Here is a 21,751-nt window from a genome sequence, read left to right as displayed (position 1 = left end):
TGATCCCATGGCACTGGCAATAAAACTGAAGAGAGCGTGACATCACACATAATGAATGTAGAAAAAATACAGAAAAATAAAAATAAAATAAAGACAGCATCCTCAGTGACAAAGTCCAGGTTGAACAGTGTGTGCAGGTGTGCGTCACCCACTGTGGTAACAGTTTATAATAACCATCATTAATAAATGAACATTAATAGTTAGTTAAACTAAAGGTAAGTGTTACTTAAACTAAATAGTTAAAGTTACTAGTTATTTACAGTTAACAAACAAGGAAATGATTTATTAACAGTTTATTGTTGCATTTTTTAATAATCATCAGTTGCATCTTTATAGTAGCCATCTAAATCCTGTTTCTATCTATATAATCTATAAATCAATGATTACATGTTAACAAAGTGTTATAAGTATCTGTTCCATCAATGTTCGTAGATGTTTTACAAATGATTTCTTACACGTTTATAAATCAGATACAAATACTTAATATAGTAAATAAACTGTTACAATGTTTGCTACAATATAATGATAAAAATAATTTTCTATGTAATAAGTAAACAATATTAATTGTAATTTTATTGTTTGTTTATTGAAAATAACCATTAACTAAGGTTTAATTTGTCTTTTAAATGTGTGTGTGTGTGTGTGTGTGTGTGTGTGCAGCCCTGAAGATCCACGTGTCGGCGGCGACACGCGACGTTCTGCTGGAGTTCAACTGTTTCCAGCTGGAGCTCAGAGGAGAGATCGACATCAAGGGCAAAGGCAAGATGACCACCTATTGGCTGCTGGGAGAGAGCGACAGCCAATGAGAGAGAAGGAAGCGAAGGAGAGAGAGAGCGGAAGGACACGAGAGAAACAAAATGTAACCAAGGAGACAAGGGAGCAAAGGAAGGAAAGGAAGGAAACATGTGACAGGATGCGAGACGGACGCAACTTCACGGTGCATTCACCTGCCGGCGGGATTATCGGATTGCAAATTTCCCACCAGGAAGCAGCACCTGAACGTCCCACAAGCCTGTGAAACGATCCTAAATACCTGTTGTGTGTGTGTGCGTGCGTGCGCGTGCGTGTGTGTGTGTGTGTGTGTGTGTGTGTGTGTGTGTGTGTGTGTGTGTGTGTCAGCTGTTCCTCCACTTTCATAAACCAGACACCGCCTCCATGTTGGGTTTTTCCTTGTGACTAAAAAGCGTCAGTTTGGGCTGTCTGATGTCTTGATGCGCACTTGAACGCAACAAAGCAAAAACCTGGAGGACGGTGGCTTGAAAGGGACAAACAGAAACACAGACTGGAGAAATTCTGCAGGAGGAGGAGCGGACCCGGCCAGCGATTCACGGGAAGGCAGGAAAATAAAACAAAGGAGCCGAGAAAGGACACGAAAAATATTTTTAGATCCTGTTTGAGCCGTTTATATTTTCCTTGTTTGTGTGTGTGTGTGTGTGTGGTTGTGTGTGTGTGTGTGTGTGTATGTATGTATGTTTCCTTGGTGCCAGTGTTTTCATTTCAGAGAGAAAATCAAGCTGGGCTGACTTGATTTTGGGTGGATTTGCCCTTTAATCTGTCTGAGTTAAGGAAGATGCTTTTGTCGCCACCTGGTGGTTGAATGACGCCGTGGCGCTTCAGGCCTCCTTCACTGACCTGAGAGCTCGTCCATGATACACGTTCATTATAGAGGACATCATAGGGTTTATTATAGAGGATATTATAGAGGATAGTGTCGCTCGGCGGCTGCAGCACAAAGTGACTCGTGGTCTCTTGTTTGATTACAGGAGACATTTTGTTCTGAGAAGTGAAAAAAGAAAAAAGTCTGAAAAAAGTCAACTTTTATTTTTAGGCAAATTTTATTTTTCGCTCTCATATGAAACAACTAACATCTGATCTGACCTTCATATACTACATTTTGATAATTCTATCTTTAGTTTTTTTGTCCGTTTTTTAAATGTTTCTTTTTTCTTTTTTTTTTTTTTTTGAACTAATTTTCTGGTCATTTTTGGCTTCCACTTTTTCCACTTTTTTTTTTTTTTTTTTTTTTTTTTTTTTTGGAAGGAAATCAAGTTTTGTCAGGGTTAATCCTCTGAAACCTGAGCAAATCCACAGAAAATTCACACCCACAAAAAAAAAAAAAAAAAAAAAAATGCCAGAAATTTTGTAAAATGTTCCTTGGAAGTTTGCAATAAATAAATAAATAAATGACATTTTAAAAAAAGAAAGCTATTTATAATTAAATATATATTTCTAATTAATACAAAAGAATATTAGGATATAATTACTTTAAAAAAATATTTTAAAAAAATTAAGTGAATTTGGTTCAGAGGGTTAAATCAGACCTTTCAAAATAAAAGTCCTGCAGTCCTCAGGTTCCTGGGTTTTAAAGAATTTTTAAAAAAGGGAGGGGGGGGGGGGGGGGGGGGGGGCACAACAGCAACATATGCCTGTCTTTTTTTTTTTTTAATAATAACAATACATTTTTAATGAGAAATAAAGAGAGCATCTTTGTGCTTACTGTGAAGCAGCACGAATCATCAATCAATCAATCAATTGACCAGACTTTATTCATACAGCACTTTTCATACAAATACATGTGATGCAAAGTGCCTCACATGGTAAACAAGAAAACAATAAAACAATAACAATACAATAATAAAACAATACTCCACCCCCTTAAAAAAAAAGTGTACTAGTATCAGGATATTAAAACCAAAAAGTCAAGAAAATAAAACCACAGACAGAAGTGGAAAACAGGCCCAAAAAATAAATAAATAAATAAATCACGTGGTGAAGTGCCTGTCAGTTCATACAGCCTGTACAATTTTAATTCAAATAAATTATTAAAATCAATTTTAGCAAGCACAGATCCATTATGCTTTTTTCCTATTTTCAAATCATAAAAAAATAAAAGCACATAAAAACATTTTTTTCAGTCCAATCTGAATCCAAACGGCCGCATAAAATCAAAATTGTCCTGCTTTTTTTTTTTTTTTTTTCCAGTATTAAATTTATCCAGATTTTTGCTTTGAGTCTTGAGTCTGAGGATTTTAATCCTGATCCAAGCTGGGACTGGACTCTGAAATCCAGGTCCAAATCCTCAGGATCAGAAAATTCAGATTTTGTTTTGAAAGACCCAGTTTTCAGATTTAACCCAGTCAGATGATTTTTATGCTGAAGGATGAGTTTTGGCAGCCGAGAGGCGATAGGAGATCTGTGTTATGTTTGTATTTTGTATATAATAACCCGAGGCGGGACGCGTCCTGGCAGATTTAACATGTTTTGCTGTCGAGGGTTCGATGTGAAGTGGCGAAAGTGTCATTTTAGCCATAAAATATCATCGGACAGCACCTGTCAATTTTTTTTTTTTTTTTTTACCTTTTTGTGGAATACCAGTTTTTCAAATCTTACTGTAAATGTGAAAATGGTTCCCTGCCTGTTTGATTTTCCTCTGGTATAAAATTAAGAAAGAGCCACTTTCACCCTCTTTCACTCTGAAGCCCTCGTCACAATGGACTACCCTAACCCTGTGAAGGTCAGAGGTCATCGAGCCAGCTGCTGCCCCTCCAGGCCGGGACGTCCCGCCTGCAGGACGGTTTACGGAACATTTCTCTGATCGGACGGATCTGAACCAGCAGCGGGACGGACGAAGGCGAGACCAAATATTTTGTTGTGAGGGATCCACGTCGATGAGGCGGCGTCTCGCACCGTCCCGAGCTGTCCATATTTTTGTATGGTGCCATAAGTCACGTGTGGATGTCAGAGCAGCACACATACACTGTATTTTTGCGGAAAAAGTGTATCATTGCCTATAGAGCTAATGTGTCTACAATAAAGGATCCAGTCATTAAAGGTCATGCGTCTCTGTCACATGTGTCTTTCAAAATAAGAGCTGTGATTTGTTTGAATTCTGTGCTGTCGGTCATTTTGTTTGTTTTGTGTTGTTGTGTTTTCTCGCTGCCTGGATGTCACATGAATCCACACGGCGGGGAAATCTGCTCAGTAGCTGCTCATCCACAACACTGGATCTGTACCTCTCCATTCACTCCTTCGAAAATAAATAAAACTTATAGCAACAGAAACCACCAACGAAGAAGATTAAGACGATATGAAAAACAACAAGACCTGGTACCCATTTCTGATGAAATGAAACGTCTCTTTTCTTGATATTTTCCTATTTGAAACAATTAGAAAGAAAGTAGATCCGGTAGGAAATTTCCACACCTTACACCAGGAAGAAACGACCTGGTGGTGTTTTAACAAATAATTGTAATTCTGCAGCAGAAAAAAAGGCGTCAGGGCTTCAGAAAATAATCTGGAAGACAGCGATGTCTGACTGTACACACCTTGTTTTTAGCTCATAGCCAAGTTGTTGTGTGTGACGCGGCCCCTCATCAGGAGCCTCACACACACACAGCCACATGACGGTCCATATGATATATATATACACACACACACACACACACACATATATATGGGTAATTCTTCAATTTGGGTAACTTTTCAGTCCCTGGCCTAAAATTTCATGAAAAAAATTAAAATCATATTAGGTTTTGTCACATTTGCTAAGTAGCAATAAAATTAACCCTGAACTTTTTTTATTGTCTCTTTGTCATGTATTTTTATACTTTTTTAAATGTGTTTTATGTCAAATTTTCAGTGCTTTGGCCATGTCCCTAGCCCAGAGTGTGGTACTTCAACTATGTTATAAAGTGAAAAAAAGTTTAAAAATAACTACATTTTTACATTATACTTCTTCAAAACAAGTTGAATAAATAAATTTCACATAGATATTTCATTTTAATGTGCCATATGTGGGTTTTCTCAAACAAAATATGGCTGTCCCTAAGTACTGTGGTCATTACCATCACTTTGAACAAATCACAGAATAATAAAGTTTTTCCAAAATCAGTTCACTTCACTCATCTGCATATGTGAAGAGGCAGATGAGCACATGGCTGTCAAGAGGAAAGTTTGACATTTTGATCATCAGAAATGTAAGTAAATTCAAGATTTATATAGGGTGACAGTAGAGTATGTTTATTACACGTCATTACCAAATAAGCTTCAATGTTGTTATTTTAGTGTAGTTTTATGAAAATTTGCTCTGTTTGTGTGTAACCAGAGTGCATTTTATACTAGCTGTTGGGTTAGCCTTGCCAAGTCATACAATGAGCTATTTTTTACCAGGAAAGTAAGAAATGTCATTACCATCACACGTCATTACCACCACACAATAAGCTGTGATGGTAAAGACAAACTGTGGTGGTAATGACATTTCTTTTTTTTTCTTGCCTCATACTCAATGATTTTTCCTTATTTAATGGAGATAACTGAGTAAAGATAAAATTCACAGATATACAGTACAGGCCAAAAGTTTGGACACACCTCATTCAATGCGTTTTCTTTATTTTCATGACTATTTACATTGTAGATTCTCACTGAAGGAATCAAAACTATGAATGAACACATGTGGAGTTATGTACTTAACAAAAAAAGGTGAAATAACTGAAAACATGTTTTATATTCTAGTTTCTTCAAAATAGCCACCCTTTGCTCTGATTACTGTTTTGCACACTCTTGGCATTCTCTCGATGAGCTTCAAGAGGTAGTCACCTGAAATGGTTCAATTTTGAATAAATCCCCAACAGTGTCACCAGCAAAACACCCCCACACCATCACACCTCCTCCTCCATGCTTCACAGTGGGAACCAGGCATGTGGAATCCATCCGTTCACCTTTTCTGCGTCTCACAGAGACACAACGGGTGGAACCAAAGATCTCAAATTTGGACTCATCAGACCAAAGCACAGATTTCCACTGGTCTAATGTCCATTCCTTGTGGTTCTTGGCCCAAACAAATCTCTTCTGCTTGTTGCCTCTCCTTAGCAGTGGTTTCCTAGCAGCTATTTGACCATGAAGGCCTGATTGGCGCAGTCTCCTCTTAACAGTTGTTCTAGAGATGGGTCTGCTGCTAGAACTCTGTGTGGCATTTATCTGCTCTCTGATCTGAGCTGCTGTTAACTTGCGATTTCTGAGGCTGGTGACTCGGATGAACTTGTCCTCAGAAGCAGAGGTGACTCTTGGTCTTCCTTTCCTGGGTCGGTTCTCATGTGTGCCAGTTTCGTTTTAGTGCTTGATGGTTTTTGCGACTCCACTTGGGGACACATTTAAAGTTTTTGCAATTTTCCAGACTGACTGACCTTCATTTCTTAAAGTAATGATGGCCACTCGTTTTTCTTTAGTTAGCTGATTGGTTCTTGCCATAATATGAATTTTAACAGTTGTCCAATAGGGCTGTCGGCTGTGTAGTAACCTGACTTCTGCACAACACAACTGATGGTCCCAACCCCATTGATAAAGCAAGAAATTCCACTAATTAACCCTGATAAGGCACACCTGTGAAGTGAAAACCATTTCAGGTGACTACCTCTTGAAGCTCATGGAGAGAATGCCAAGAGTGTGCAAAGCAGTAATCAGAGCAAAGGGTGGCTATTTTGAAGAAACTAGAATATAATACATGTTTTCAGTTAATATCACCTTTTTTTGTTAAGTACATAACTCCACATGTGTTCATTCATAGTTTTGATTCCTTCAGTTAGAATCTACAATGTAAATAGTCATGAAAATAAAGAAAACGCATTGAATGAGAAGGTGTGTCCAAACTTTTGGCCTGTACTGTATTATCAATGTCTAGTACACATTTTGACTATTTTGACACTGGGGTTTTAGATGCGGTCAATTTGGGCCCTGGCTTCTATAAAACATATGTGTCTGTCTTTGTGTGTGTGTGTGTGTGTGTGTGTGTGTGTGTGTGTGTGTGTGTGTGTGTGTGTGCGTGATTTTCTGGAGGTTTAACCCCAAGGATAATATGTGTTAAAATTTTAAAATAACAGCTGTGTTAAATAACATTATTTAATAACATTTTTCTGCACCAATTCATAAATATTATGTCTGAATACTTTATAAAGGCCTCACGTGTCATTTAAAATAAATTCATACATTTTCTCTTAATAGGCTACAGTTAATTCAACATGGCACCAAAAACAACTGCGCAAAGGTCAAAAACATTAACGTTAACTGTTTTGTAACAAGGTAATAAACATTTTCTATTTCAAAAGGTGGATTTGATTCATTTTTACATTAGCTGTTTGTATCAAATGTCATTACCAAAACATTTTGTCATTACCGCAACACACAGTCATTACCACCACAGCGCATATTTTTTGAGAAAAACAAATTTATTAAATAATTTCTATATATTTATTTTGTATTTGTGAGAATTTAACATTTTTTCTTAACATTTTATCCAAAAAATATATAAGTTATTAATGTACTGAAAGCATAAATTTAATTGTCAGAGTAGCATCTAACATAATATTGAAATATCAGAACAAACAACTCCTATAAATATGTTTAAAATGAAATAAAAATCATTCTCAGCACAGCTTAGTCAAAATTAATGTTTGAAATTACATGCAATGTTTTAAAAACACCATATTTTCATGTTGTTTTGAAAAATAATTCATTATTTGATGATGTGATGGTAATGACGTTTTGTCCTGACATCTTGGAAAAACCTATAAATATATTAATATATCTGAAATAAATGGTCACAACCATCCACAAGAATGAATTCCTGAGAAAATAAAAGCAATATTCAGATGGATAAAAATATGTTTCTACAAGTTGTATTTTCTTACAATTTAAGAAGTCAAAAGTTCCCTCAATTGAAGAATTACCCATATATGTATGTATGTATGTATGTATAGTTGCTCAGTTTGTGGTAAAGGGTTCTTTCAATCTGCACATGAGAATCCACACAGCAGAGAAACCGTACAGTTGCAGTTTTTGTGGATTTTTTTGTTTGTTTGTTTGTTTGTTTCGATGTCATAGTCTGGTGGTTTTTCATTTATATCACTGGCATGAAGTTGACAGAATGTCTGCCAGTGAGTCTTTAGTCCTGGTATTCCACTGAGGTTAGGAAGAAGAAGAAGAAGAAGCAGAAGAAGCCCTAAATTTATAGAATCTGACAACAGTGACGATTATATCCAGAAGGGGGCAGTAATGCAACTTAAAGGCTGCCAGTCGGCGTTACACCTCAGAGAAGAAGAACAAGAAGAAGAAGCACCGCAAGATGGCGACAGGGGGTGGAAACTTGTGACGGACAGCAGAACTTTCAGGTGCAGGTGATAAAAGAGCATTTCCGTGCAGGTGAGCTCCAGAGACCCGGATGTGCTGCGGAACCTGGACGGACTTCTCCGCTCTCGGTGTTTGTCCTGCGGGAGTTTGGCTGCAGCTCCTCGTCTCGCTGGTTTCCCAGCTCTTTTAGCTCAGTTAGCACGGAGAGCTAACCGCTTCCGCCTTGCAGCGCGACACAGACACTGAGCTCTGCCCCGACCTGTCAGTCATGCTGGTGAGGTGAAGGGAGGAGGAGGAGGAGGTGAAGGGAGGAGGAGGAGGAGGTGAAGGGAGGAGGAGGAGGTGAAGGGAGGAGGAGGAGGAGGACGTGGTGGTTTGGCCGTGAGGCTCCGGGGGACAGAGTGGGACTGTGGAGAGTCTCCTGGACTTTGTGGAAATGTGCGCCGTGCAGGAGCTGCGCTCGCGGGTCCAGCAGCGGCTGGCCGCGGCCGCCGAGGAGATCTGCGGCCTGTTCGAGCGGACCATCGCCGAGTACGAGGCGCAGAACAGCCGTCAACAGAAGCTGCTGGCCGCGGTGCTCAACCCGGAAGTCCGGCTGCAGAGGACAGGTCTGACCCTAACTCATGTCTTTAAATTTTATTGCATTTAACAAAAAGGTTCATGACCGGCAAAAAAAATTGCTGTCTGGCACGACGGTACCTCCCTCTTTCTCTCTTACGCTCCTTTGAAATTTGCCGTACAGTGTTGAGCCCTCAGCGTGTTCATATGTTTTAAATAATGCTATTAAAAGCAATAATCCTCTAACCAAATTTCTTTGCTCACTGTTCTAATTTCCACTACAGTCCATCAAAGTAGCTGTACAAGAACTAGAAACTCAAAATAAGCTCTAAAACTAGAGGAAACACCTTGAATAATCCAACTACATCAAACTACTCTTCAAAAAACAGATTTATTGTAGTGTCAACAAAAACAAAGCAAGATATGGCATCAAATAGTGACATACAGTATATGTTTGAGCTGTACACTGTCCCTTTTAGATAAAATAAGAAAATGAAATGAAACTATGCCACAAAATAATGCAACTTAAAATGCACAGCCCTTATACATTTAAATTATGAAGTGTAACTGTGGGCCTATACAACATCAAACTCAAAGTACAAATAGCCTACTTAAATGGAAAAAAAAAAATCTATCTAGAGACAAACTCAGAATACCAGTAAAATATGAACTATTTCTGACATTAATATCCTGACAGATTTTTTGAAAGAATAAAAAGCTCAGTATTTGCTCCTCCTGTGGTCTGTCCTCTCTCTCCCTCACTGTCTCATTAGCTGTTAGCTTAAACAGGGAGCTGAAAGAGGCAGGTTTTGGACCAAGCAGGGGGAAAATATTGCTTTTCATATTACAACCTTGTGCTTTTGTTTGTTTGTACTGTTTATTCCGAATATGCAAATAGTACAAGGCTTCCTGATTGCTACTAAACAAATTCTTTGCACAACATAATATAGAAATGAAAATTGAGGAAGCAAAATAATAAAAAAAAAAACACAGAAAAACAGAAAATTAATGACATTCAAAAAGGAGTGGGAGAAAGCATAGCGTATTAGCGCTCACCCCTTTTCGGGGGTGAGAGCTAATAAGTAGTTGTTTTGCTTTGTGTATGACTGCAATGCTTTTTGAAACTTTGGACTGAACATGTTTGATGTGCAGTTTCCAACTCAGCCTGTCATCTACTGTAACCCCAAGAAATATGTTTTCGTGCACCCTTTCAATTTCAACCCCATCTATTTCTATTTGCACCTTTGTATTTACTGTACATTTGCCAAATAACATAAACTTAGGCTTACTTACATTTAATGATAATTTGTTCCAAACCATATTTTTAATTTTTTCATTTCCTCATTTATAACTGTTTCCACTTGTTTAATGTTTTCCGCTGAACCAAAAATTTTTGTGTCATCCGCAAAATTGACCAATTTTAACCACCTAGATACTCTGCACATGTCATTTATATACAGGATATACAATTTGGGGCCCAATACTGACCCCTGGGGGACACCACAAGCAATGTCCAAATATCCAGAGCAGTGATTGGCCAACTTAACAAACTGTTGCCGTCCTTTCAAATAACTCTTTACCCAGTCCCCTTATCCCATATTTTTCCACTTTATTGAATAGTATGTTATGGTTAATTGTATCAAACGCTTTTTTGAGATCGATGAATACTCCTATTGCATGTTTTTTGTTGTGTGTTGCATCTGTGATTTCCTCAATTGATTTCATTATTGCCTTTGTTGTTGATCTGTTAACCCTAAACCCATACTGACTCTCTGAAAATAGTTTGTGTTTTTCCAAAAATGCATCCATTCTATTGTTAAAAAGCTTTTCAAATATTTTTGAGAGTTGCGGCAGTATTGAGACAGGTCTGTAATTTTCATCTGGTTTGGAAATGTGCCAGTTTGAAAAGACAAATTACAGATGTGTGCTAGTGGCTTCGATACCCCCTCAATGACCTGTTTAACTAATGACATATCAATGCCATTGTAGTCTGTAGATATTTTATTTTTACACTTTTTTTCGATGTTGATTATTTCATTTTCCTCAGCTGCTTTCAGAAACATTGAGTGGGGATTCCTTTCTATTAGTTTATCCATGTAGTCTCCATCTGGCCCTGGATTTGGGATGTTTTTTGCTAGCTCAGGACCAACATTTACAAAGAACTGATTAAAACTGCTTGCCACCTCATCCATATTATAATGTTCACTATCATTTATAACAAAATATTTAGGTAAATTGTTTTGTTTAGCACCATCTCTAATAATGTTGTTTAGTAGATTCCATATCCCCTTAATATTTTATTAGACCTTTATTTAACCAGATAAGCTTGTTGAGATAAAGAATCTCTTTTACAAAAGCGACCTGGCCAAGAACCAGCTGATTACACAATTACAGTCATTCAGACAAAATCGTACACACAGGTAAAATCAAGTAGAATCAGATCAGATATCATAGTTTAAAAGCAGTGGCAGTCCCGTATGCTATCAAGTTCCTTATCCTTGAGGATTTTCACAAAACTGTCCAATGGTATCAGTTCAGGCAATTTTAAGGCAGTCTGCAAAGAATTCCATGCAAATGGAGCAGCATATCGAAATGCTCTTTTACCCATCTCTGTGAACACTCGGGGGACCTTGAGTTATTATTTTTATTATCCTCTAATTTCTTTTTATAATATTCCTTTTTGTTTAATCTTATAATATTAGTTAACTTATTCTTATATGTGCTTGGTGAACAAGTGGTGTGATAACTGACTTACTGGCTTTCACTTGAGGAGGTTTTCTTGCTGGTTATCCTCAGGCTGACAGACTGACTGAAATTTGAGTATTTTTCCGACTCGCTTGCTCGATTTTAAAGGAGGCTTAAATGTGTGAGGGTTCACTGTCATGTTGAACAGTAAGAACTGAAGTAGTACTACGTTGTTACTTCCCAACTAAAGTAGCTCCTACCTCACAAATGAGTAATGAGCTAGTTTTCACATATCATCCACATCAGCTTTTGTGCAGCCTGGTTGTGTAGTGAGGCCCATGGAGTTTGCCCCTGTAGTTCTAAGACAACAACACCTGAAGAGGATGAAGGAGCTTTTCTGGAGTTCCATTTGCATATTAGAAGTTGTCCAGTGTTTCCGGTTCCGGCGGCATGGACGGCATGGACTGAGAGCGCGTGGTGAACTGTCGAACCCTCTTTTGATTTAAATCATTTGAAATGTGGATTTGGAGTTAAGATCCTCAAACACAGATAAAGTTGTTAAACGACAAATAATGGACTGATGTATTGAGCGCCAAGTCAAGTGTCCTGTATGTCAAATAAGAAAAGTCTACGTGTGAGGGAGAAAGCGTTTTCCCAGATGGCCGGCGGTAACGCGGAATTGATTGCATCCATGCGGGATATTGTCCGTGAGGAAATGTCCTTAGTATTGGATGCAAAGTTAAAGCCACTCACTGACTTAATGTCAAGTCTAAAAACAAAGATACAAAAATGTGAGTCGACTATTGGATCACTGGAGTTATTTGCTTCCAAGGCAACCGACCAGCTTTCCAACCTCGAGTTCAAGTTGGAAAAATCACAAGAGAGATGGGAGAAGGAAAACCAGGATCTGCGCCGTAAGGTGGACCAGCTGGAAAATCAGTCGCGCAAGTGCAACATCAGAGTCTTCGGGCTCGAGAACAATTTGGAGGCCGGTAATCCCACCAGATTTATGAACGATATTCTGTATGAAATAATAGGGAGGGAGAAACTGGGCCCTACACCACCAGTGGTTGTTGCGCATCGCACGGGAAAACCGCACAGTGTGTCCCGCTGTATGATTGCAAAGCTGTACAGCTCTGAACTAAAAATGCTGGTCACCAGGACAGCGGCGACTAAAACACTGATGTATAAGGAGAAGAAGATCAGCATATATCCTGATATCAGCGCCGAGTTGAGGAGACAACGGGACGCTTACAAGGATTTGAGAGCCGAGCTCCGCAAATTGGATATCAGAAATGGTATTAGGCACCCTGCTACGCTGATCCTGACTTTTCAAAACTCGACTCATACCTTTTCATCACTTAAAGAAGCTCAGGACTTCTATGAGAAGAGTATCAAACCTAGCGTGAATGGACGCCTTCCTGAATAGAAGCAAGCTCAGCAGGGGACTAGCAGGGGAAGCAGCTGGGAGTTTGAAATTCCAGGGGACAAAAACATATATTTTCCCGGATTTTTAGGCCGACCTGTTGAAGAGGAGAGCAGCCTTCCAAGAGAGGCAATGACTTATTATGAACAGGTAACCAAACCACCCCTCCTTGATAAACAACTGTGACTCTTTTCTTTCATCTTTCTCTCTCCCTCCCGAGGCGCGGGGTGGAGAAGGGGGGCTGAATGTGTGCAGGACCTAATGGAGTGGCTTGGACTATTTTGTTTAGTGTTAATTCCTGAAGGATATTTCTTAAAGGACACAGTTAAATCTGAATAATAATATTAATTAAGTTTTTGAATGGGGAGCTGACTGCACCACATGCAGCGCATCTATCTACGTGTGGAGAGGGACAGTAAGCCGCTATGCTACAACCCTGTAAGGATGGAGCAGGGTTCTGGGGACAGGGATGGGGGGGCGGTGGGAGGATAGGGTGGGTAACTGGCTGGCACGCTGGGATGGTGGGTTTATGTGGGGGTGGGTATGTATTGGGTGGGAGTAGGCAGAGCATCTTTCGTGCACTTTCTTGTTGGTGTGGAAATATAAAACTAGGATTTACCTATATGTTGTGTGCCCTTGGCAGAATAAAGTTTCTTTTTTTTTCTCATTTTTTTTCTTTTTTTTTTACTCTTGTCAAATATTATGAGGTTAAAACTCAAAGGCTAATATGGCTCTGAATATATTTTGTTGTAACATGAAGGGGCTTAACTGTCCCAATAAAAGGGCTGCCTGTTTAGATTTACTAGGTAGGAACAAAATAGATTTAGCGATGCTCCAAGAGACGCACTTGCTTAGCAAGGATGTTACTAGACTAGAAAACCATCTATATAAAGTTTGTGCTTCCTCATCTGCGTCAAACAAAACAAAAGGTGTAATAATTCTCACTCGTAAAACACTACAGATTAATATCATTGGTAAAGGGTGTGATGAAGATGGTAGAGTAGCATTTATTAAGTGTATGCTATATGGTAGGAAAGTGGCATTTGTCAATATATATGCGCCAAATACATATGATGGTCTTTTTTTTAACCAGCTGAATAATATTTTGTCCAAACTCTCTGATTTTGAAATAGTAATCGGATCTGATATGAATGCCATATTAGATCAAAAACTGGATAAATCAAGTAATTCTTATTCTAATTTACAAGCAACAAAAGCGCTAAAATACTTACTTTCTGACTTTAATCTCTGTGATGTTTGGCGGATGCATAATCCCACATCTAAGGAATTCACTTTCTATTCAAATAGGCATAAAACGTTTTCAAGAATAGATTTTATTTTAATGTCTTCATCTCTAATGTCTTTGGTTCAAAATATAGAGATAAAACATATGAGCCTCACTGATCATCATGCTTATACATGTCAATTGTCTGTATCTAATTCGTATAAAAAAGCCAGTAGGTGGCGTTTTGACTTAACTTTGTTACAAAATCAAGATTTTTGTGAACAACTAGAATTGGAATTACTAGAATTTTTGGAAATTAATAGATCTTCAGTTGATGATGCTAGATTTCTTTGGGATGCAATAAAAGGATTTATCAGGAATAAAGCAATTTCCTACTCCTCTAAAGTAAATAAAGAACAGCTCCAAAAGATAAGTGAGCTAGAAACCTCAATATCTGAACTAGAACACTCTCAGCAAAGGAATTATTCTGAACAGACAGCAAAGCTATTACAGGAAATAAAAATAGACCTTAATGTGTTACTTATAGAGAGGGCTAAAAAGGTAGTGCTTAAAACTAGACTTAACCATTACTTTTATGGTGACCGCCCTAGCCGTCTTTTGGCTAATAAATTAAAGACAAATGATCAGTTTACAAGCATAGCAACAATTACATCTGAATCTGGGGTCACAATAACTCATCCCAAATTGATTAATCAGAGCTTCTGTGATTTCTATAAACAGTTATATACTTCAGATAATAACTCTACAGAGTCAGATAGGGAGAATTTTCTTGAGAAACTAAATTTGCCTTCACTGTCAACTCAGGAATCTTTAGCATTAGGAGCTCCCTTATCTCTTGATGAAATTAAACAAGCACTATCAAAAATGAATAAGGGCAAGTCACCTGGAGGTGATGGTATTCAACCTGAGGTTTACCTAAAATTTTACACACTATTAGGACCACCAATGCTGGAGATGTTTAATACAGCTCTTCAAAAAGGATCTTTTGGAAGAGATGTGAATACAGCACTAATAACACTTATTTTAAAAAAGGGGAAGGATCCAACTAATCGTGCGAACTATCGTCCCCTGTCCTTATTAAATGCAGACATTAAATTGTTTTCAAAAACACTTGCAAGCCGGCTTGAGCAATATTTGCCAAGACTGATAAACTCAGATCAAAGTGGATTTGTAAAGAAGCGTCTATCAGCTGACAATTTACGTCGTCTTCTGCATATCCTTGACGCCTCTGACAATTATACATCAGCAGCCATACTGTCAGTTGACGCAGAGAAGGCCTTTGACCGACTTGAGTGGCCCTTTTTATGGTCTGTATTGACCAAGATGGGCGTGGGCGAAAATTTCATTAAAATGGTTAAAACTATATATGTAAATCCCTCTGCAAGTGTAGTAACAGGAAATATATGTTCTCCTCCCTTTGGAATAAGCAGAAGTAGCCGTCAAGGTGATCCAATTTCATCAATGCTATTTATCTTATCATTAGAACCTTTAGCGCAGGCTATTAGGTCATCCACAGGCATTACACCAATAAAAATAAAATCTTCTCAACATCATATAGCATTATTTGCTGATGATATTCTTTTGTTTTTTTCTGATGTAAAGCATTCTCTTCCAAATATCCTCAATGTTTTTGAACAATATAGTTATGTCTCGAGTTATAAGATAAATTGGACCAAGTCATCGCTGTTACCTTTGAATTCTGTGAGCAGAGATGAATCTCTGAAGTTTAATATTCCAGTGGTTTCTCATTTTAAATACTTAGGAATAACTGTATTTGCATCTCTTGAGAAAACTAACACTAAAAACTACATTAGTACCTTAAAAATGATAAAAAATGATTTAGAAAGATGGCACAACTTACCTATATTTCTTCCAGGTAGGATTTCAATAATTAAAATGAATGTGCTTCCAAGAATAAATTTTTGTAGCTCCATGTTACCTCTAGCACCACCTCCGAGATATTGGGAAAAAATACACAGTATTATCACAAGGTTTTTATGGAGAGGCAGACGCCCAAAAATCAAAATGCTAAATTTACAGAGAAAGATTGAGTTGGGTGGCTTGTCATTGCCTAATTTTAAGTTATACCATTACGCTTTCACTCTTCGTCCTTTATTAAACTGGTTTTACAGCAATTCTTCACCTCCATGGCTAAATATTGAGAGAATGTTGGTGGCTCCAATTCAATTGAATGACATTTTATTTACAACTCTATCTGATAAAAAATGTAAATTAAAGTATGGTCCAATAATAGTGTACGCAATTCAGATTTTTCATAAAATAGAAAAGATTTACAATTGGACATCTCATTGGCATGCTAACACACCAATATTTTATAATATATTATTAAAGTCCGGAGGACAGTACTTTATTTCACCCCAATGGTATAAATCAGGCATACACAATTTGGGGAACATTATGAATGAGGCCGGCTTGAGAACTTTTTTGGATTTGAAGGCTACGTACGATTTGCCATCCAACTCCTTGTTTCTTTACTTTCAATTACGCTCTGCTATGCGAGCTGCAGGTGTTTTATTGGATGAGCCGCCTAAGTGTCATCCAATTATGGACATGATTAGAAAATTATTAAGTTTAACTAAAGGATATGTATCGTGGATTTATAATACTCTGCTGGAGCGCACACAGACACAGTTAGCTATAATAAAAGTATGGAATAATGACTGCCCCGAACCATCTATAGATTGGGCTAGAGTCTGGAGGAATCTCTCCTGTTCAAAAAATCTGAATCATAAATTAACAAACCTTAAATTTATATATCGAAGTTATTTAACTCCAAAACGACGATTTCATATGAATATAACTATATCCCCAAACTGCACCCTTTGTGACTTGAATGTAACTGGGACATTTCTACATAGTATGTGGGAGTGTCCACCAGTAAGAAGTTTCTGGGAACAAATATCAAAACTTCTTACCGAAACTCTGGGTTTAGATATTGATTGTTCCCCAGGGCATATGATTCTGAATGATGACTCTGGGCAGAACTTTAACCATACTCAAAGACAGCTGTGGCTATCTGCGTGTAATGCTGCTAAAAGAATGTTAGCAGCTCGGTGGAAACCACCGCACACGCTTTCTATACGAAAGTGGAACTACTCTTTAATAGAGACTTTATCCATGGAGCTCTCTGTTGCTATGATGAATGGTGCAGACCAGGTTAGGCTCAATGCTATTAAGGAAGCACTCAACATTGCTAGAACTATGATATGAGCTGCTTCTGTTTATGGTTTGATTTTTTTTTTTTTTTTTTCTTCTTTTCCTTCTTTTGCTTGTCTGTCTTTTGGAGTTGCTTTGCCCAAAATGTATAAGGACACACTGAAACATCCTATTTGTAAAGTGTAATGAAATGTACAGAATGATCTCTGGTGATGGGTCGGGGTGGGTTGGGTTAAAAAGGGGGAAAAAAAAAAATTGTGAAAGTGCAGGTAACTTTCTTTCTTTTCTTCTTTTTCTATATGTGACAATCATGGAGACTTAGTTATAAACGTAATAATTGTTGTGGCCCAAACTTAGTTAGTTCTGTTCTGTTTGTTCTTTTTTTCATTATTTTGTTGATAAGCAGATGTCTCTGCTATTGACTGTATAGAGGCTGCTTTCAAATGTATACCTGCTGAAATAACTAATAATAAAAAAAAAAAAAAAAAAAAAAAAAAAAAAAAAAAAGAAGTTGTCCAGTTTTATGAGAGAAAAAATGACTTGGTGCTTCCTTACGTGGCTACGAGCCTGTTGGTGAAGTCCCGTCATGGATCTTGTTTACACTGTAAGGTGATTGTGACAGGATCAGGCCCACTTATAATAACATTTTCTTTGCTGTGTGTGTTGCAGTGTTGCCTCAGAAGCTGCTGGGGAGTGAAGAAGAGGTTCCCCCTGAGCAGCAGGAGCAGACCCCCAGCCTGGACCAGCAGGAGCCAGAGCCCCCACACATTAAAGAGGAACAGGGGGGAGAGCAGCCTCAGGATATCACCAACATCCCACTCACTGCTGTCCCTGTGAAGAGTGAGGATGATGAGGAGAAAGCTCAGTCCTCGCAGCTTCATCACAGCCAAACTGAGGAGAACAGAGAGGCGGAGCCTCCAGCCAGCAGCTCCACTGAACTGATGGAAACAGAAGCTGATGGAGAGGAAGCAGCCAGGAACTCTGATCCAGCTGCTGATCTACAACCAGCAAGTGATGCCAAGACATCCAGCTCCTCTGAACCTGAGACTGAAGACAGTGAAGACGAGTGGAAGGAGACCAGGTCTCGGCCAAGATCGAAAAGGCTCATCCTGTCTAGAAACAGATCTAATGGTGGTAAAGCCTTTCATCAGCAGCCTAACACACAGAAACATCTAGAAAAGAAAGAAATTAGTTGCCCAATTTGTAGCAAATGTTTTCCTCTAAGAAGACAGTTAAAAGACCATATGAAAGTCCACGGGGAGAAACCCTTTTACTGCTCAGTTTGTGACAAACGTTTTCATCTTCAAGGCCGCTTCAACAAACACATGAAAATCCACGGAGAGAAGCCTTTCAGTTGCTCAGTTTGTGGTAAAGCGTTTGCCTTCAGGGGTTCTTTCAATCAGCACATGAGGATCCACACAGGAGAGAAACCGTACACCTGTCCAGTTTGCAGCAAAAGCTTTAACCAGCACTTCACACTGGTCAAACACAGGAGGGTCCACACCGGAGAGAAACCGTACAGCTGCAGCGTTTGTAATCAAAGATTTGCTTACTTGTCCACGATGAAAAGACACACAAGGCTTCACACGGGAGAGAAACCCTACGGCTGCAGCGTCTGTGGGAGGCGGTTCAATCAAGTGGGGAACTTCAGAAGACATAAGTGTGCCGGTGAGAGGCGAGAGCACAAGGAGAAGAAACCCCACAGCTGCAGCGTGTGTGAGAAGAGATTCAGCAGCAACACAGACATGGTCAGACACATGAGGACGCACACGGGGGAGAAGCCCTTCACGTGCTCAGTCTGCAGCAGGAGGTTTAATCTGCAGGAGACGCTGGTCAAACACATGAGGACGCACACCGGGGAGAAGCCAAACCGCTGCAGCACGTGTGGGAAAGGGTTCAGCCAGCTGTTCAACATGAAGAGACACATGAGACTCCACACGGGAGAGAAACCCTACAGCTGCAGTGTGTGTGGGAGGGGCTTCCATCAGATGGTGCACGTCAAAACACACAAGTGTGTTGGTGAAGCTGCAGAGCCGCCAGACTCTTCATCACTCCGGGACAAGAAACGTGTTAAAGCTCATGATCGTCCAGCATTCAGGAGGAAACCCAAACCGTCTAGTCAGTGATGTGATTAGAGATTAGTGATCAGCCAATGCTGGATTTTCAGGGCTGATATGGATTATTAGTAAAACAGAACAGCAATAACCTCTATTTAAATCCAATCTGCATAAACTTTGATTTGAATTAACAAATGTGTAATTAACATTATTACATTAGTAATAAAATGCAGTGTAATTACCAAACAGTTAAAGTTAAATTAGGATTGATCCAGAGAGTTTCTGTCTGACTGCAGCAGGAGATCTAAGGTTTGGACCTGGTGGCAGAACACGACACAAGTGAAATATTTTCCAAAGATTTTCTTGGAAAAAATGTGTTGCACAAACTGAATGTAAGTGAATTACTCAGGAAATATTTAATTAAAAAAATAATTGCTAAAAAATAGCAAAAAATGAATATATATATATATATAAATAAATTTATTTAAAAATGAAAATGACGTGTAAAGCTCAGCTCAGTGATGTTTTTGTCTTAATTGCCTCTTCAGGTGGGGGCCCTGGTTTATCGAAAGTCAGCGTGGGGCCCGGGACAAAAAACAAACAAAAACAAGCAATAATGAACTTGTGAGGTAGTTTGTCTGTTCTCAGCAATAAGAATCTAACAGCAAGCTCGACCTTTACTGAACAGAGTTCAAACTTCCACTGAGTTTTACCGTGAGACCTTTACTCTTAAAGGGACGGAGTGTAGGATCTAGCGCCATCTAATGGTGACAAGGCAGAATGCCACGGAATGCGCTCATGTAGATTAAAAGATTAATTCTAACTTTATAAAAACACTATCATTCTTAATTTCTGGGTTTTATATGCTTAAAAATATAATTTTAATGAGCATTATGTCCCACAAAATCCAGCACACTGTTCCTTTAAGAGGGTAAAGAGATGTTTTGTGGACTTCTGCGTGGAAAAAAGACCTTTATAGAAACAATGATTGTTATTATGTTTTTTTATTTTTACAGTTCAAAAATGAAATGCACATGAAGCAACCCTGTTTCAATTTGAAAAAACAGATACTTTACATGGAAGTGAAGGTTTCAGCACTATCACTGTGTTTGATGAAGACGGCTTTTCTGCTTGTTTGATAAGGTGTCATTTATTCAGTAAAATAATTCCACGTGTTTTTTTAATGTCTCTTATCTTTCTTTTGTTATTTTTCTGCTGATTTTAATAAAATTATTTTTGAAAAGTAGCTTGTGTTTGTGAGTGTGACACATTGAACACAACACAGTTCAACACAAGAAGGAAAATATTAATCTGTACTTGACAATCTGATGTGGCTTTCAGCCCCTCATCGCTCTTCATCCTCCAGCTTGTGACTGTATAATATAGATATTTTTATGAAATCATATCAGATAATATATAGTCAAAACACAATGAGAAAAACTAAATAAACCAACAAAAAAGTGCAATAATAAATTTATGCCAAAAAGCAAGAAAATAAAAATTAGTGTTGAAAAGAGTCTGAGTGGTTTTCATATCGGCTGTCATGCAACTCAAAATGACACGACTGATTATTGCAATAATTTGAACACTGGCCCTGATAATCAGCTGGGGTCCATAACTGGATCTCTGATTTGGGTCTCAGACAGCGAGCCACGTTGATGCATTTTTTTTTCCTCCAAGAACAGAAAATCAAAGTTTTTAAATGACCAACCCGTTAAAACAACCTTTAACAAATAATTGTAATTCCACAGCAGAAAAAAAGGCGTCAGGGCTGCAGATCTCAGCTGGACGGTGAAGGGGTTTTGAGTGTCAGGGTAGAAAATAATGTGGAAGACAGCGATGTGTGACTGTACACACCTTGTTTTTAGCTCATGTTGTGTGTGTGACGCGGCCCTTCATCAGGAGCCTCACACACACACACAGCCACATGACGGTCCATATGAAAATATATAAGAACGTTAATTTAACAGAAGAATCTTTATATTCAAAGAAATGTTTCAAATTTACGTCTAGCGTTCTTTTTTTGTTACACTTCTTTTGTGTTTGTCTTTTCACACGTCCTGTGGTTTTCCTGGCTCACTGGCGGCTCTCACCAGGGTGGAAAATACTTTTCTTTAGATTATTGTTATAACTGTCATTCAATCTGTGTTTTATTTCGTTTTTTTTTTCTCACAGTGATGGAAATTTTGTCTGCTTGTTTGCATGCGCATCAAAAATTCCGCGCGCTCCCAGTGTTGGGTTCGTTTCTGCATTTTTTATTGAGAGATCTCACAACCCTGAGACACCCCACAATTTGAGACAGAGGAGTCTAAGGGGTGGGGAGGGGTGAGAGAGGGCTGTGTATGACACAGACTGTGTGGATAAGAGTCTGGCATGCGTTCGATGCACGGGGTTGCTCAAAGGCACAGACTGTGGGGGTAAACTGGTTTTCTCACTTCTCATGAGTCTTTTATCTTCCTCACACAAATTAAAGATGTCACC

The 21,751-nt window shown here is 38.6% G+C and overlaps 2 protein-coding genes across 2 annotated transcripts in view; both read left to right on the top strand.

Annotated features, from left to right (window-relative positions):
- Positions 1–2,178, top strand: part of LOC115374083 (atrial natriuretic peptide receptor 1-like) — a 93,297-nt gene extending 91,119 nt beyond the window's left edge. Inside the window, exon 22 of the mRNA XM_030072816.1 lies at positions 661–2,178. Coding sequence (XP_029928676.1) covers positions 661–806 — 146 coding nt within the window. The 3' untranslated portion in view covers positions 807–2,178. The remainder of the gene's footprint in view (positions 1–660) is intronic.
- Positions 2,179–8,101: 5,923 nt separating this feature from the next.
- LOC115374086 (gastrula zinc finger protein XlCGF57.1-like) lies at positions 8,102–20,510 on the top strand. The gene is made up of 3 exons (XM_030072821.1): positions 8,102–8,400; positions 8,445–8,729; positions 17,883–20,510. The coding sequence occupies exons 2-3, from the start codon at positions 8,558–8,560 to the stop codon at positions 19,337–19,339; spliced, it is 1,629 nt and encodes a 542-aa protein (XP_029928681.1). The 5' UTR covers positions 8,102–8,400; positions 8,445–8,557; the 3' UTR covers positions 19,340–20,510.
- Positions 20,511–21,751: the final 1,241 nt, after the last annotated feature.

This window comes from Myripristis murdjan, chromosome 16 (assembly GCF_902150065.1).
Source record: "Myripristis murdjan chromosome 16, fMyrMur1.1, whole genome shotgun sequence".
Lineage (NCBI taxonomy): Eukaryota > Metazoa > Chordata > Actinopteri > Holocentriformes > Holocentridae > Myripristis > Myripristis murdjan.
This window is presented reverse-complemented; position numbering and strand designations above follow the sequence as displayed.